Below are 16088 nucleotides of genomic sequence, written 5' to 3'. Positions count from 1 at the left end.
CTCCCCAGCTATAAAGACCATCGCTGAATAAACACATTCTTCTGTACCAGAGGGAAGACATATGACTGAAAGAGCTCAGTTTACCGTGACATTAAAATACACAAATTTAGTTAAAAGGATGTGGCTAGGAAGCAGAGAAGATTACTTGCTTCTCCTAGTTGTTACACTCTGGGTAACATGGACTCTTCTGGAAGGAAAGAGAAGAATCAGCCTTCTGGGAACAAGCTGATTTGCACAGCTCTGAGGAGCTGGTGAAACATAAAAGGGTCAGACAACATGTGCGGACATGATGAGACACCAAAGAGTAGCAATCAAAAGATCAGCATCCAAACATTTTTCATGGAAGTCCTGTCCATGTGAGTTTGCATGAATTGATTCCACAGGTAAGTTTTGATGGTGAAATAGTTTCAAGAAAAAGAAAGGAAAAGTATGTGCTGAGAAGTGGCATGTGAAAGCTTCCCAAGAACTGGTAAACCCTGGAGACTATTGGTGCTGGTGAGCCTGCAAGAACATACAGTCTGAAAACACCAAGAGGCTGCTGAGCACCAGTGCACACTGGTGTCAGCAATGGGTTCCATAACTCGGCCCACATCCAAGATGACCGCTATATGCAGATGAAGGCTACGGGATTACATCTGCATTTGATGAATGAAAGGACCCTCTGATGAACTTTCTGAATACCCACTCTTGACCTGCCAGTATTACCCTCTATTTTCTGAGTATGTAGTTGGAGTTGGCTTCCCAAACGTTGCTCTGACCAGGTAATCACGACAGCACAATTCAGATGTGAGACTGAATAAGTGAATGTTCTGTGAAAATAATTATCTGCTATTAGGAAAACCAGCTTAAAGAATAGAAGCTATTCTAAGAAATATTGGTTGTGATCTGTATCTACATCCAAATTCCTCCCCTATCAGGGCACAAAAGAGTTTACAACACATTAGAGGTGATACACAGGTATTTTCCAAATCAACCAAGTGGTTGAGCAACTGAAAGTTGCTATAACATGAGTAACACTGGAGGAAACAGTGATTAAGGTGGTCTCTTCTTTTAATCTGTGCCTGCCAACAGATTTGTGTTTTCTATATAAAAGGAGAAAGTATGTTCTTTGGAATTTTTGTTCAGGGAAAACCTAGCTGTAGAGTTTGAAAGCCTGTGGTACCTTCTGACATGCTCTCTTAAAGGAAAAACTGAGAGAACGTGGATTATAGTAGACTTTAAAGAGTTAACATCTTTTTGCAAATGATCCTTTGAAGATATCAGTTTCAAAATATGGGGTGCTCTGCTTTTTTATTTCCTTTTGCTTGCATTTGTCTTTGTGGCTGGTTGTTTGTTATATCCTTACAGCCTCACAGCAGTCAGCATCAGGAAGCTGGAGAGATTTAGGAAGGGGAAAAAAAAAGTGTTGTAGCAGAAGCAGTGTTCTGCTGTAACTTCTGCTCATATCTTGAAGGCATGCTGAGGGCCTAATCCTGCTCTTGGTCATAAACCTGTTTGTGTGGTAAAATAGCTGTGAGCTGAAAGGTACCATGGCTGCAGAGATAAAAATAAAAAGCCAGTAATACTTTCACACACAGAAAAGGAAAAGCTACCAGGAAAAGATTAAATGGGTGAGCACCAATTAGTGATTTAAAAGTAGCTATTGATGCTTCCGGATGTGAGCCGGTTTTCTAAACCCAATGTCACATATTGCTTTATCATTCCCTTAGAAATTTTACAGCTAAAAATGATAAAGGAGCACTTCAATGAAACAGAAACATCTTTACCTAAGAAACCAACATTTCAGTGATTTTGCATAAACTCCGGCTCAAAACTCTCAGCAGGCTGGAAGTAAACCTACAGGTTCTGTTTTAAAGAACTAAAATGGACTTTTAACAGAAATTCCCAGATTTGTATCTTCAACTATAAAAGGTGAAACCTCATGATGACACACTGGGATTAACTATCATAGCCATAAGCTAGAGCGAGCAACCTCACCAGCATGAGTGGAGTGGCAGCACTCTAAAACTTGGTGCAACAGACCACTAGGTGATTTTTTTCTTTTACTTTCTAGCGTCTTTCACAAATTCTTATTCATGTTCAGAATGCTGCCACTCTCATTTGGAAAGAAATACTGCATACGCAACCATACTGCATAAGCTTAAATGATTATAACAGGCAGTGACACTCCAAGGCTTTTGAAACTCAGGACACTTCAACAGACACTTTTGTTCTCTTGTTTAAGTAAAGCCATAGGATTGGGAAAGAATATAATGCAATACTTCGATAACCACTTCCTACAGAAAAAACCTGCAACTTTTCTTCTTCTCTTTTGGGCTATCTGCACATTATTTATATAATCTCATTGAACAGAATGCTATCAGAGAATTAACTCTCCACTATTAGCACACTACACTTATGGTCGACATGATCTAATGAAAAAATACATTGTGCTTCAAACCAAGAAGTTATTGGGGTCTATTCACATTATATACATGAACTTAATCCTGTAAGATGTTTAAGAATATATTTTAAAAATGTGGGACTGAAGTCAGGGCACTTAGCATTTGCAGGGAGCAGACCAGTGTGCACTGTAACTCTCCCATATTTTCAAAATGATTTATAAGGTACTTGCATAATATGGCTGTTTAGAAACTACACTAAAGCCAATACGTTAATCATTGAATCTAGGTGGGTTCTCTGCATGTTGATTTCAGATCTTCATGGTTGCCAAGAAGTCTTGACACCTGTGTTTTTTTAAAAAGAAATGCTAATGCAAGAAATCCTGTTTAACAGGACAAGCCGTTGTCCAGTGGCAGTGGAGCTTCTTTGTAAAGTACTTAACCCACAGATTAATGAAAGACAGACAGTTCTATTGCAATTAGCTCTGCTGTGACGAAACCTTCTTTTTTTAGTAGCAAGTTTAAACAAGAACTGAAACTTAAAGAAGCAAGCAATTAAAAGTTCACTGTAGCTGGTAAAACACCGAGTCACGGACAAACAGTTTGCGTGATTTTTCAAAGCTGCAGAGCAAGTTTGTGCTCTTAACTTCCCATGTTTTACAAGAAAGAAACAGGAATCTTTAGCAACAGCATCTCCAAATAGCCAGGACAAAAGACGTAAGTAAGTGGAAGTTTAAACAATGAAAAAGTGGATAATAAACAGGAAGTGTGCAAAATGCAAACTGGTGTTGACAGGATTTCTCTAGGTAAAAAGCAAGACTTTAAATTGGGGTCGCAATCATACATGAGTATTCAAGAGATTTAACTCAGGCACTGTGACTTACATTTTCCTTCATGTGTGGCTGACAGCCCGTGTCCTACTGTAGCAATTGATGTTTTAGCTTTCTTTTATCTAATATATAGCCTTTTTATCAGGCTATATATTAATTTCCAATTAATATTAATTTCCAATTAATGTATATTAATTGCTTTATGTAAGTAAAAAGTGTTTTAAAAAGATGTTTGGAGTGTCTGTGACTTCTGCAAAGACAATGCCAGCCTCTCCAGTTTAAACAGTTAATCTGTCGTGCAAGAAGTATCTTGCAGGTGGTGAACAACTAATTTCCAGGAAAAAATAATCAGGTTAAAAATCGAGTTTCATTTTTTTAACAGAATGAAAAGCAATCAAAAATCTTCTTTTGCGTAACACTCGAAATCTTATTAATGCAAAATCAAACATTTTACTGTTCTTAGGTTATTCAGCTCTTTCAAACATATTCACTTAGGTTAATTTTTAAATAGAAAACTTATTTACAAAAAAAAAAGCCCAAACATTTTACCCTGAAAAATTTTCAACTACAACACTTCCACATCTTCAAGATTTCTCTCACAACCCTTCTTACTTTCAGAATTTTGAAGCCTCCACATGCCTCTATTCTACATAATTTTGTGTTCACTAGAAAATTTCAGTTATCTCTTTCTTTGAATGTTCCCACCATAAAGTTACACATGCAATGGAAATGACAAAAGATAAAATTCTGTACAAGGTAGAGTTTTTCTTTTGCAAAAGATTAATATCTGCCTTTTTTTTTTCAAGCCAGTCATCTTTCCTTTCTCAAGCTGTTTTTGCTTTTTCTATGCCTTGTTCACCACTTCAGTTATTAATCTTGGATCGTGCCCTTCATTTGCTCTTTTTTACCAGCATTATCCATACCAATTAATTACTGGTATCATGCTACATACAGTCATTCCAGGCAAGCCTCACCATATGCTGTCTCACCTACTCCAGTACAGTTCATCTCTGAAAGAAACGTGAACAAAAAGAGATGAAGTTATCTTGCAGGTAAGTACCATGGCTGGACTATGATTAAAGCTGTTTATCTGTTCTCACTCCTGCTGTTAAGGGTGAGGTCCCACCTCAGATCAGTGTCCCTTAGATCAGTATTTTCCTTCCAGTCAGTAGAGGGTTCTTAGGGAAACGTGGGAGGGGAGAAGGATGTTCTTGACTCTTCCCACCTACTCTCCTCAAGCCCCAGTAATCTGCAGTCAGGTCATGCAGCCCTTAAAGGGAGTTCTAACGACACCACTGTGGTTACTGTATCTCTGGCCTTAAAAGTTCTTGGCTTTCCTACAATAATTTTCCTTTCACTCGCATCCACATGAAATCATTGCCATTTTGCTTTCTCACATACGATTTTCTAAAGTTCCACACAACTCAAAGACCAAGTTATGTATACTATCTAGTGTGTATTTATTACATGTTGGTGTATAATTAGTCTGAATAAAAAATACCACACATATAAATCATCTAAAACCAGGGAGGTATGGAGAAATGGTGCAAGCCCCAAGACTGTGCTCTCTCTAATGAAGCTCTGGCAGGTAACTAGCTCAAGAAACAGATATGTTTAAGAAACATTGTTACATATTTTTCTGCTTCTTTTAAAGAGAATCAATGCTCTTACTGCTATAGTTTATGTAAAAAAGCTATTCCAACTCTCTGCATACATTTTTATTTTTTTTTATGGCACACTGAAAAGCATTCACTGCATTGCTGAAAAGGAGAAAATCTGCATCTATGTATGAAAGCAATCAATTCATTCCACTTATAATGAGATTTCTCCTGTCACTTCAGTTTGATTGTTTACCTTTACAACTGCCTCCCATGCTGTTTCGAAAAGAAGAAGAAAAAGAAATGGAAAAGTATCAAAAGCCAAGCAACTCAACATGACTATGTTTAATCTCATCACTACCTGTTCTGAAGAATGTATTTGCATATTTATAATACTGTATTACTACAGGATGACAACCTTTAATGGCAGCATGCAAGCCAGCAAGATAGTGAGAGGTCAACCTGTTCTAAGAACTCACTGGAAACTAGCTGTGCTCTTACGGTGGGCACAATTCTCAGCGGTCATGGCTATGCCAAACAAGTTGAACAATACCTTCTCTACAATTTAAAAATAAATGCAAGTTATACAGCTAATAAATATTTCAAGTTGTACCTACAGTTTTGCAGGACAGATCAAAAGGAAGCAGTATCTAAAAGCCAGCATCATCTTCTGTTGTGTCTAGTGGACTGTTCGTCTTTCATGATGGTGCTTGTTTTTCCTGTCAGAACACTGTAAGATCTTTATCCTGTTACAGAAAACTAAAATTCTGCTAAGCCAGGGGCATTAGCTTAAGCACAGAGATTTAAGTACTCACATTACCTATGCTGCTCTGGAAGAATCATAAGTTTTCCTTATATCCCAAATAACATTCTGCAAAACTGTTGCAGTTACAGTTGGGCATCTCTTCAACAATTTCTAACAAAACTTTCTGCGATACATATTTAAACTCTGTGGTATATAGTGCACAATTGGAGTTATTCATAATACTCATTTTAAGTAAGTTGGATTGGCTTTTCGAATTAATCTATCCTGTTCCCAAACTGTAGGAACAGCAGATACTAAAATATCTCATATCACTCTTAACAAGTATCCCCTGAGGCTCTGGAAAAGAACAACCCAAATTTTTTAGTCTCTGAAATTTACCCACAGATTTCTTTTTTAAATAAGGAAATTCTGAAGAGCAGATATACCTACCCTGACAGAGTCTGCTTCCCAGAACTGGAAACTGCCCCTCCGCATGCCCAGAATCAGAGTATGGCCAGAGTTGTTCATTGTAGAGCCAAGCATTTGCCTACTGTCATTTTTGCACTAAAAAACCCCAAATCAGTGGATCAGCTCTTTTCGTATACTAAGTACCTAAGGATTTAGGCCATAAATGTATTTAGTATTTTTCAGTAGAAATTCTGTTTCTGTTGTTCTGACGCAGCTCAGCATCCAGCTGCACTGGACTGGAGTCAAAAAGCACATGTGCCTGCAGTCTGCCTAGGAATTATTATGGTTCATGGCATAATATGGACAGCTTTAAGGGAATTCTAGTTTACAGAGAGAAATTACATAGATTTTTCTTGAAAATTCCTATAGAAGGAAGACTTACCTGCCAATATGAATAAGTTGATTTCTTGCATGGTACAAAACAAGCACAACAAGCCTCCAGACTTTGGAAATTTGTATTTAAATCAGTAAAATAACACTGCATAAATAAGACTAGTGGGCTTGTTTTATGGCAAGAAAACTTTTAACCAGAGCAAGCTGTACTTTCCTTAGCAATGTTGCAATTCACACTATTATTTATGCTCACAGTCAAATACATTTTCTTTAAGTTCCGCCAGTATCTCAGCCTTGAAACTCCTCTCTGAAATGCTAATTGTAACTAACATCATCCCATGATCATTCTCAGCTTCTTTTGCTTGAAACTGGTAATAGTGATGTAGCTCAGATTATTCCTATCTCTCACTGCAATAGCACAGGGATTTTGTCTTCTTTTAAGTCAGTAATGTCTAAATTGGATTAAGATAACAGTCACTTACAAGGTCTTCTCTACAGATGTTGCTTTCATCACTGACATATTTAATGCTATTTTACTCTAGAACTTCATTTTTTACACCATTCTCATATGAATGTGTTTCCATGAAGTTCATACTTCATTTCAGATTACACTTATGGACTAAACTCTCTATGAAAAGAAAAAAAAAATATCCTGAATTTTGTTTTTGCTGACATAAGTGAATGTAATAACTGGCATGCTGGCACTGTTTGTTGTGATCAGATGAAATTCAAATGCTATGATAACAAGAGTGACCAATCTCAAAATCAGAGGACTTAGCCTGTCTATTTATGTGTGTCTAAACATTTTTAGCTGGTAACAAGCCCTTCACACTCCCCTGTCTGGGCAGTGGCTGCTCTTGGCAATAATAGTCTGAGTGGGTGGCTGAGAACGGAGCTGGCAGATGCAGTACTAATGCAAATTACTGCTACTTAGCAGCACATGCATTCATTCATCCAGGGAGCAATTTTTTATCATTCCAGAAGTAAGCCAAAAGTCATAAAATATATTACTTGTCAATATGTAGAAATAAAATCTGTAATGTATTCAACATTTATGACCATAAAATATAATTTTAAATAGGTAATTGAAGTGTCAGTATGCTTAATGTCATAAAGAAATCTCTGAAAAACTGAAATACATTCTGTGTGCCTAATTTGTCTGTTTTGTGGGTGTTTTTTCAATATTGCAGCTGGAGACCTCATAATGCAAGTCTTACTGCTAACAGGCATTACCAAGACCAAATAATGACAACCATATAATCCTGATTAGCGTCTCCTTGATTCTGGCATATTATTGCTTTCATTATTTTAGCTACTTAGATGAATGACAGAGGTGACAGAAAGGAAAGCGGAATACAATGCACAATGTTACTAAAGGCAATATACAGTTCAGTGAAATTAGCTGTCATTATATCTGTGTCGACCATAATACTGCTGTTCTACAGACTGTAAAGCAAGATGCCACAATGCAATCAGTACTTGTTCTTTGGGTCATGAAGCTGCCTTACCTTACAAATAATTACCTTAGGTGCATTGACCAGGCAGTGATTCCAAACTCAATTTTTTGCTTTTATCTATAGTGCATTTTTACACAGATTTAAGCAAAATATCCACTTTGTTATATTTTTTAGAATTATGCCCTAAACAAATATTCAGTCTTCTAGAATCATAGACTCATTTTGGTTGGAAAAGACCCTTGAGATCATCAAGTCCAACCATAAACCTAACACTGCCAAGTCCACCACTAAACCACGTTCCTAAGCACCACATCTATACGTCTTTTAAATACATCCAGGGATGGTCACTCAACCACTTCCCTTGGCAGCCTGTTCCAGTGCTTGATGACCCTTTCAGTGAGGAATTTTTTTCTAATATCCACTCTAAACCTCCCCTGGTGCAACTTAAGGCCATTTCCTCTTGTCCTATTGCTTATTACTCAGGAGAAGAGACCAACACCCGCCTCGCTACAATCTCCTTTCAGGTAGCTGTAGAGAGCGATAATGTCTCCCCTCAACCTCCTTTTCTCCAGGCTAAAAAACGCTGGTTCCCTCAGCTGCTCCTCAGCAGACTTGTGCTCTAGACCCTTCACCAGCTTCACTGCCCTTCTTTGGATACACACTTTTAAAAAAGTCCCATCTTTAAAGAAACAATAAACATAAGAGGAAACCTATTCATGCACACCAATATTACAGCAGTAATCTATACAAGTTATACTTTCTCAGGAGATACGGACTTCTCTCAGAACAAATGAACTTTAAGGTGGTTTCTCTTTTTGGTGAATTATTTAAAATAACAGTGGCAATATGGTAACTGTGGAGGTCTACAATTATATGGGCAGCAGGGTTTGTGTAGCAAGAGAAAAACTGTATTTAAGCAATTGATGTAACCTGAAAAAAATAAACTTGCCTTGGAGTCAGAGTCTATTATGAGTCTATTAATTGAGTCATTAATAAGTAGACAAGCAACCTAAATGTAACAGCTAAAGCACAAATGTTTTGACACTAATTGCAACCAGAATCCAGACACAGTACCTTAGCTTTATCCCTCATGGATCCTTTCCCCAGGATGGACATTTTTGCACCTGTTTCTTCTTGTAACCTCTTCAAGGAGTTTCCTCTTGGTCCAAGCAATTTCCCAACAAAATTGAACTACAAAGCAAGTAAGAGAACTGTTTCAGACCAAGAGATACTCTTCAAAAACTTAATACATCTTTATAAACAAGTTGCTTAACAGAGAAAAGTTTACTTTCTTTTTTATAAAAAAAATTACTCCCACCTAGTTCTGAGCCTAATTTATTGGGATACAAGTCCAGTGAACTGAGGTATCCTCTCATGTAGTGCAAAAGGCAGCAAAAGCATTCATGGTTTATTTGTACCTCACGAGGCTTCTCTCCAGGACAAAAATGGCCAATGGCTGCTTAGGTTTATCTAACTGCAAAATAAGATCTTTGCTTATCATATGGTGTAGGTGAAACCCAGAGAATGCATATGTTCTTTCCTGAGTTAGCCAGCTTTATTGGCAAGGTAATATATTCTGCAAAGTTAGAGCTTTAGAGGGATTTTTAGGAACTGATGTTTTACACGTTGATTTTAAAATAAGTGCTGCTTTGTGTATTCGCTTCAAATATCTGCTTTGCCAGCAACAGAACAACTCACAAAAAATAGATTACTGTAGATATTCAAGGCTATTTTCTGAGAGGATTTTGAAGAACATGGGGCTTTGTCTGACATGCTGCTAATATTCTTAAACACCGCACAGTTCATGTGACACATATAACTTATCTTTCTGTATGAAGAGCGCAGATGTCTACATGAAAATCAGAGGACAGAACAATAAATAAATCAGGTGTTAATGTTACCTTGGCATAAACTAGCAAAAAGGGGGATTCTATTAAGTAACAGTAACTTCTTTATTCTGTAACCAACAGTCTCTTCCATTTATTATTTTTTATGCTTTCCAAAATCTTTTAAAAACTCTGTGGCATGCTGTCTTTGGAAGTTGACTGCGAACCATCAGCACTTGCTTACGATATTTCTAAAATATGTTCAAATCTGAATCAACAGTGTTCTGGCCTGGTTTTCAACAAAGAATAAGCTTAGCCAAGGAAAACTGTGTGTAATTATATTGGCACTTCCTTGTTTTTATTTCAGAAATAAAGAACATGACAATAAGAAATGGCAATCAAGAATATGCAGCTGTCAAAAATACACCTGAATGTCTAAAACGATGTTATAACATACCTTGTTTTGCATTACTTTCTATTTTAAAAATGAAAAAATTTGGGAAGTGTTGCTGTTTTCACTTTAGCCAGCATGTATATAACAGCACAAATGCATCAGCCATGTTAATAACACCCAGACTCAGAATCAGCCATTTACCCTAGAACCCAAGCTGGCTTTCAGGCCAGTGTCTTAACTACAAATCACTTTTAATGTCCTTCAAATATTGGTTAAACCATCAAAAATACACAATCATATGAAAAATAAATATGTAACGTAAAATCTACTGCCACCTAAAACAACCTAACTGATTTCAGCAAGATAACGTGTCTAGGCAGAAGTAGTAAGTGGCAACATTGCAGAAAAACCCAGCAAGCTTTGAAGCTCAAAAAAAGTATTTTTCAAGCTTATGTGTGGGGTTTTTTTCCAAATCACAGAATCACAGAATGAATCACAGAGTCACAGAATGGTAGGGGTTGGAAAGGACCTCTGTGGGTCATCTAGTCCAACACCCCTGACAAAGCAGGATCACCTACAGCAGACTGCACAGGACCATGTCCAGGCCAGTTCTGAATATCTCCAGAGAAGGAGACTCCACAGCCTCCCTGGGCAACCTGTTCCAGTGCTCCGTCACCCTCAGAGGGAAGAAGTTCTTCCTCATCTTCAGACGGAACTTCCTGTGCCTCAGTTTGTGCCCATTGCCCCTTGTCCTGCCACTGGGCACCACTGAAAAGAGTCTGGCCTCATCCTCCTGACACCCACCTTTAAGATATTTGTAAGCATATATTAGGTCCCCTCGCAGCCTTCTCTTCTTCAGGCTGAAATCTATCTGTTGATTTAATAAAAGTTATCAACTCTTCAATAAATCCTACCTGATTTTGGGGTAAGATTTAGAAATGATGCCCCATCATGGCATCACCAATCTTATGTCTTGAAACTGTAGCTATGCTTCTTCCAGGGACAACTTGCCTTAGAAGAAGTTGCTGGCTTCAAATTGATTATTAGATTTTGTATGAAAATAAACCAAACGTTGAGGAAGGAATGGCAAGGACTGAATTTTGACTTTAACACTAGACCTTGGACTTTATCGCTAGAAATAAGATTTCAAAAATTACATATCTTGTGTACATGAAGGTTTATTGGAGATGGCCGAGCAAACAGCAGAGCTTTTGTCTTCTGCAGGGACGCCCTTACATGCAGAATGGCTGTTCACAAGTTACAACACCAAGTCTTCTGTGCCACTTATACATCACCGATCAGAGAAGAACCAACTAATGCTGCATCCTTTCAGTGTCTCTTAATATTAAGAAAAACTGTCCCTTGAAAGCTGAAAAAGCTATACTGCTACGTAAGTTTGGAGGAGACTACGAGAAGGCCAGCCAAAGCTCAACTCCATTTGTTCTCTGAATGAAATAAAACTACTAAAATATACTCTATGAAGATTTATGCTGACCATTTACATTTAAGCACTTCATAAACTGTCTAATAATTACCTTGACATATGGCTGCAAAGGAGCGGTATGGCCAGCATAAACTATGTACAAAGTGGATTTTAATCACTTCACAGGAAATAAGTGGCTGGGGATTTTAATTCTATTGATTATGTAGCAGACCGATACTCACGCTTCATCCACCTTCTGAAAAACACACATCAGAAAGCAAGCAATTACTTACAACTGAAGAACTGAATTGCTCTTAACATGGTTTTGCCTAAAGTTGCAGAAAAGCCAGTGCAATCTACGAGACATTGAGCTGTTGTGCTCAGTCTGCCCAGTGTCAGCAAGCTCTGCGGCCACTGGCTATCCTCAGCACCAGCCTATAATCACAAAACACCCAGAAGTTTGAAAATACTGATGGAGTAACTTTGACTCAGTAACTTATGAACAATTAAATTCTTTATGTTCACTTGTGGGTAAAAACAGCAGACAAGTAAGCCAAAGTTTCAGTGAACAGCACAAATTGTAAGAAATTTGAAATACAACTTCATTCTTCTTATTTATTTTACTAAAATACGCTGGATAAGAACCTGCACAGAACTATTTTTTATACTGAAAACCTTAAGCTCCAGTTATGGTCGCAGACACAGCCAAAGTATACAGCTACAGTGAAGGAAAATGTAAAAACTCAGGCAGTTTGACTGCATGTAATGACGACCCTTGTCCACAAACACCCATTCTTGGTACAGTCACTGTAACTGCAGAATCTTCTTCTGCAATCTTAGTTCTGACCCAATTCCATCATGTATTATTTCTCCAAATAATAGTAGGTCTAGGTCTGTGGGATAATATCTGGTCATATTCGGAGAGGACAGCTGAGAAATTATGACATACAGAAGAGAGGGTATTAAGTGAAAGCTTTCATTGCTATGGAGAAAAAAGTCTTCCACTTGAAAAATACGGTTATCGTTGTGTTAATGGATGTTTTCATAGGTGGCTTAACTTTTCAATCATATTTATGAACGAGCTAGGCTTTCTGTGTGATTGTAGAAACCCTTCCTGGTTTATGGCAAAGATTTTGCACATTATTTTCTTAGATTTTTTTATCATTTGCCTGGAGGAAACAGATGCATGTCTTCAGGGGAAAATGATCACGTGATAGCAGGGGATGCTCTACTTATAATCAAATGCATATGATGCTTCGTGTGTCAACAGCTGGGCAATAAACTTTCTCCTGAGCAGAATAAAACCTGACAAAGAACACAGCTCAATATATCTTTCGAGTATCCACAGTCAGTCTCCCCAACATCTTCCCAACCAACATACACACAGTTTCACCAGGTTTATTTGCATTGATTACTTTCATACTCCACCCCACACAAGCAATCAGACTGGAAGGTGCCCAAAGCCAACACTCTGTCTTCTCAGTCTCCGTCCAAGCTTTTGTTCATAAAACCTTTTTTTATAATCACAGGAAAACAGCCAAAAACGATACTGCACATGTGGACACAGAGAAATTATTGTCTTTCCCCTAACTGTGCTGCTCCCATCCATCTGCAAAGCTTTGTGCTTACACACAGAGAGTATTTAATGACAGTGTGAGACATTCTGCTCAAGTCTATATGCTAGGACTGAATATTTAAAACCAAAGATTAGATACCCAACAAGTATACAGAACATGGAGAAGTCTTAAAAACTAAGGTAACTACAGGTGGGTAAGCATCACCTCCATCCCGGATAAGATAATGAAGCAGCTCATTTTGGACGTCATCATTAAACAAGTGGAGGAAAATAAGGTTATCAGGAGTAGTCACCATGGATTCACCAAGGGGAAATCATGCCTGATCAATCTGATAGCTTTCTATGATGACATGACTGGCTGGGTAGATGAGGGGAGAGTCGTGGATGTTGTCTACCTAGACTTCAGAAAGGCTTTCGACACAGTCTCCCATAATCTCCTAGGGAAGCTCAGGAAGTGTGGGCTGGATGAGTGGTCAGTGAGGTGGATAGAGAACTGGCTGAATGGCAGAACACAGAGGGTTGTCACCAGCAGCGCTGAGTCTAGTTGGAGGCCTGTAACTAGTGGTGTCCCCCAGGGGTCAGTACTGGGCCCAGCCTTGTTCAACTTCTTCATCAACGACCTCGATGAAGAGTTGGAATGTACCCTCAGCAGGTTTGCTGGTGACACAAAACAGGGAAGAGTGGTAGATACACCAGAAGGCTGTGCTGCCATTCAGCAAGACCGGACAGGCTGGACAGCTGGGAGGAGAGGAACCTGTTGAGGTTCAACAAAGGCAAATGCAGGGTGCTGCACCTGGGGAGGAACAACCCCATGCACCAGTACAGGCTTGGGGCGGACCTGCTGGAGAGCAGCTCTGCGGAGAGGGACCTGGGACTGCTGGCGGATGACAGGTTGACCATGAGCCAGCAGTGTGCCCTGGTTGCCAAGAAGGCCAGTGGCATCCTGGGGTGCATCAAGAAGAGTGTGGCCAGCAGGTCGAGGGAGGTTCTCCTTCCCCTCTACTCTGCCCTACTGAGGCCCCATCTAGAGTACTGTGTCCAGTTCTGGGCTCCCCAGTTCAAGAAAGATGAGGAGCTACTGGAGGGAGTCCAGAGGAGGGCTACAAGGATGATGAGGGGACTGGAACATCTCCCCTATGAGGAGAGGCTGAGGGAGCTGGGCTTGTTCAGCCTGAAGAAGAGAAGGCTGAGAGGGGACCTAATAAATGCTTATAAATATCTCAAGGGTGGGTGTCAGGAGGATGGGGCCAAGCTCTTTTCAGTGGTGCCCAGCGACAGGACAAGGGGCAATAGGCACACACTGAAGCACAGGAAATTCCAGCTGAACATGAGGAAGAACTTCTTCACTCTGAGGGTGACAGAGCACTGGAACAGGCTGCCCAGAGAGGTTGTGGAGTCTCCTTCTCTGGAGATATTCAAAACTGGCCTGGACGAGGTCCTGTGCAGCTTGCTGTAGGTGACCCTGCTTCGGCAGGGGGGTTGGACCAGATGACCCACAGAGGTCCCTTCCAACCCCTATGATTCTGTAATTACATGACATTTCTTACCGAAATAACTGCCTGTGTTAGCGAAAAGCTTAGGGTTGTGCTCCATGCATGAATACATACATAGTCACAGACTTGCTCATCTCCAGTACCCCGTGCAGTAAAACATGCTGCATATCAACACACCTCACTCTTACTTTGGGCTAAGACACTGAGAAGAGAATCCCTAAAACGAACCAGGTGTTGTCAAGCTGGATCACAGCACAGGCAGTCTGCCTCCCAGTGCCAGCATTTATTATGTCAATATATACCATAGACAGTTTCTACGAAATGCCAGAGCTTAATTGTAACCTGTGCTGTAAAAAAAATCTGCACAACTAGTTCTTAAAATACAACCTGAAGCTAACATGCAATGTTGGGACAGTCTTAAGTGTACTGCAGCACCTCAGGAAGATCGTCACTTGTATTCTTCCTCATCGCCACGCTTTAACTTACCTTCTTTGATCTGGACACGTCAAGTGTTGTTGTCAGAAGCCATAGTATCAGCAGAAATATCACAGAATTGAAATTAAACACACAAACACATTTATAAGTTGATATTTACATAACACCTGATTTATATAATGTTGCAAACTCAGAGGAAAATTTCTTCAGTATATAGCATGTTAAAGAAAATTGTCCAGGAGATGACCGCAATGGGAGCTGGAACTTTGAAGAAGACATCAAAGGCAAATAGACATGGCTCCACTATTGTGTCTGTGCTGTAAAAATGATGGGGAAAAGAAAGACAGTGAACTTGCACTGTCTAGAATCTGTAGCTAATAGTAGTATACCTAAATATCCTTGGCTCCTGGCATCAGAGCCCTCTCACTGGGGAGGAGCCCACCCCACACCCATAAATGGGGCTAACGGAGCTATGCAGATAGAAGCTGTTGACTTTCATCACTACCTCATTTTTTTAATGTTGAGAATTGTAAGCAACCATTGATCCTTACCTCATATACCTTGTATACACGAGACTCACTTAATTCTCAGTATATGATAAACTGGCCTTTGAATAAGCAGACAACCATACAATGGCCAGTCCTCTTGCAAGACCCATCACACCGGTGGGCTGGCATTGCTGCTCTGGTTGTGCATGCCAAGGTGTCTGTGAACCTCCCAAGAACGGGGCCACAGGCTGCAAGGTCCGGCAGGGTGACAAGGGCTGGCTGGCTGGGGGGTCCCTAAACCCAGCAGCAGCCTGGCGCTGAGAACAGTCACACGCCCTAGGGACACCGTGCCACCCGCCTGGCCATGTGGCACCACCAGAAGCACAACAGAAGTTACTCCACCATACAGCAGCACTAAGTGCTCCCCATAAAACCTATCCTATTTAAACCACACCTGTCTTTCTGCCCACCTTCCTTTTGTGCATGGGGGCAAGAATGCTGGTAACCAATTAAGCAAAGAATCATATAATTTGCTGTTGTGGCAATATAAAGCTCTAATCTGCAGTTCATCCAAGATTAATAACTCCATTTAATATTAGCAAGGATTTTGACTACCTCAGGACAGCATACCATAGGTATAA

General features: G+C 39.6%; 1 protein-coding gene across 7 annotated transcripts in view; it reads right to left on the bottom strand.

Moving 5' to 3' along the window:
- KHDRBS2 (KH RNA binding domain containing, signal transduction associated 2) overlaps nt 1-16088 on the bottom strand; it is a 430741-nt gene that overhangs the window by 266983 nt on the left and 147670 nt on the right. For 6 of the 7 annotated variants that reach the window (XR_012763239.1, XR_012763238.1, XR_012763240.1 and 3 more), the window contains exon 3: nt 8887-9003. The exons of the other annotated variant lie outside the window; for it this stretch is intronic. Coding sequence is in view for 1 of the 6 variants with exons in the window: in XM_075414613.1 (XP_075270728.1) it covers nt 8887-9003 (117 nt within the window). In the remaining 5 variants the exon portion in view is untranslated. The remainder of the gene's footprint in view (nt 1-8886; nt 9004-16088) is intronic. 7 annotated transcript variants of the gene reach the window in all.

This window comes from Opisthocomus hoazin, chromosome 2, assembly GCF_030867145.1.
Source record: "Opisthocomus hoazin isolate bOpiHoa1 chromosome 2, bOpiHoa1.hap1, whole genome shotgun sequence".
NCBI classification, from domain to species: Eukaryota; Metazoa; Chordata; class Aves; order Opisthocomiformes; family Opisthocomidae; genus Opisthocomus; species Opisthocomus hoazin.
This window is presented reverse-complemented; position numbering and strand designations above follow the sequence as displayed.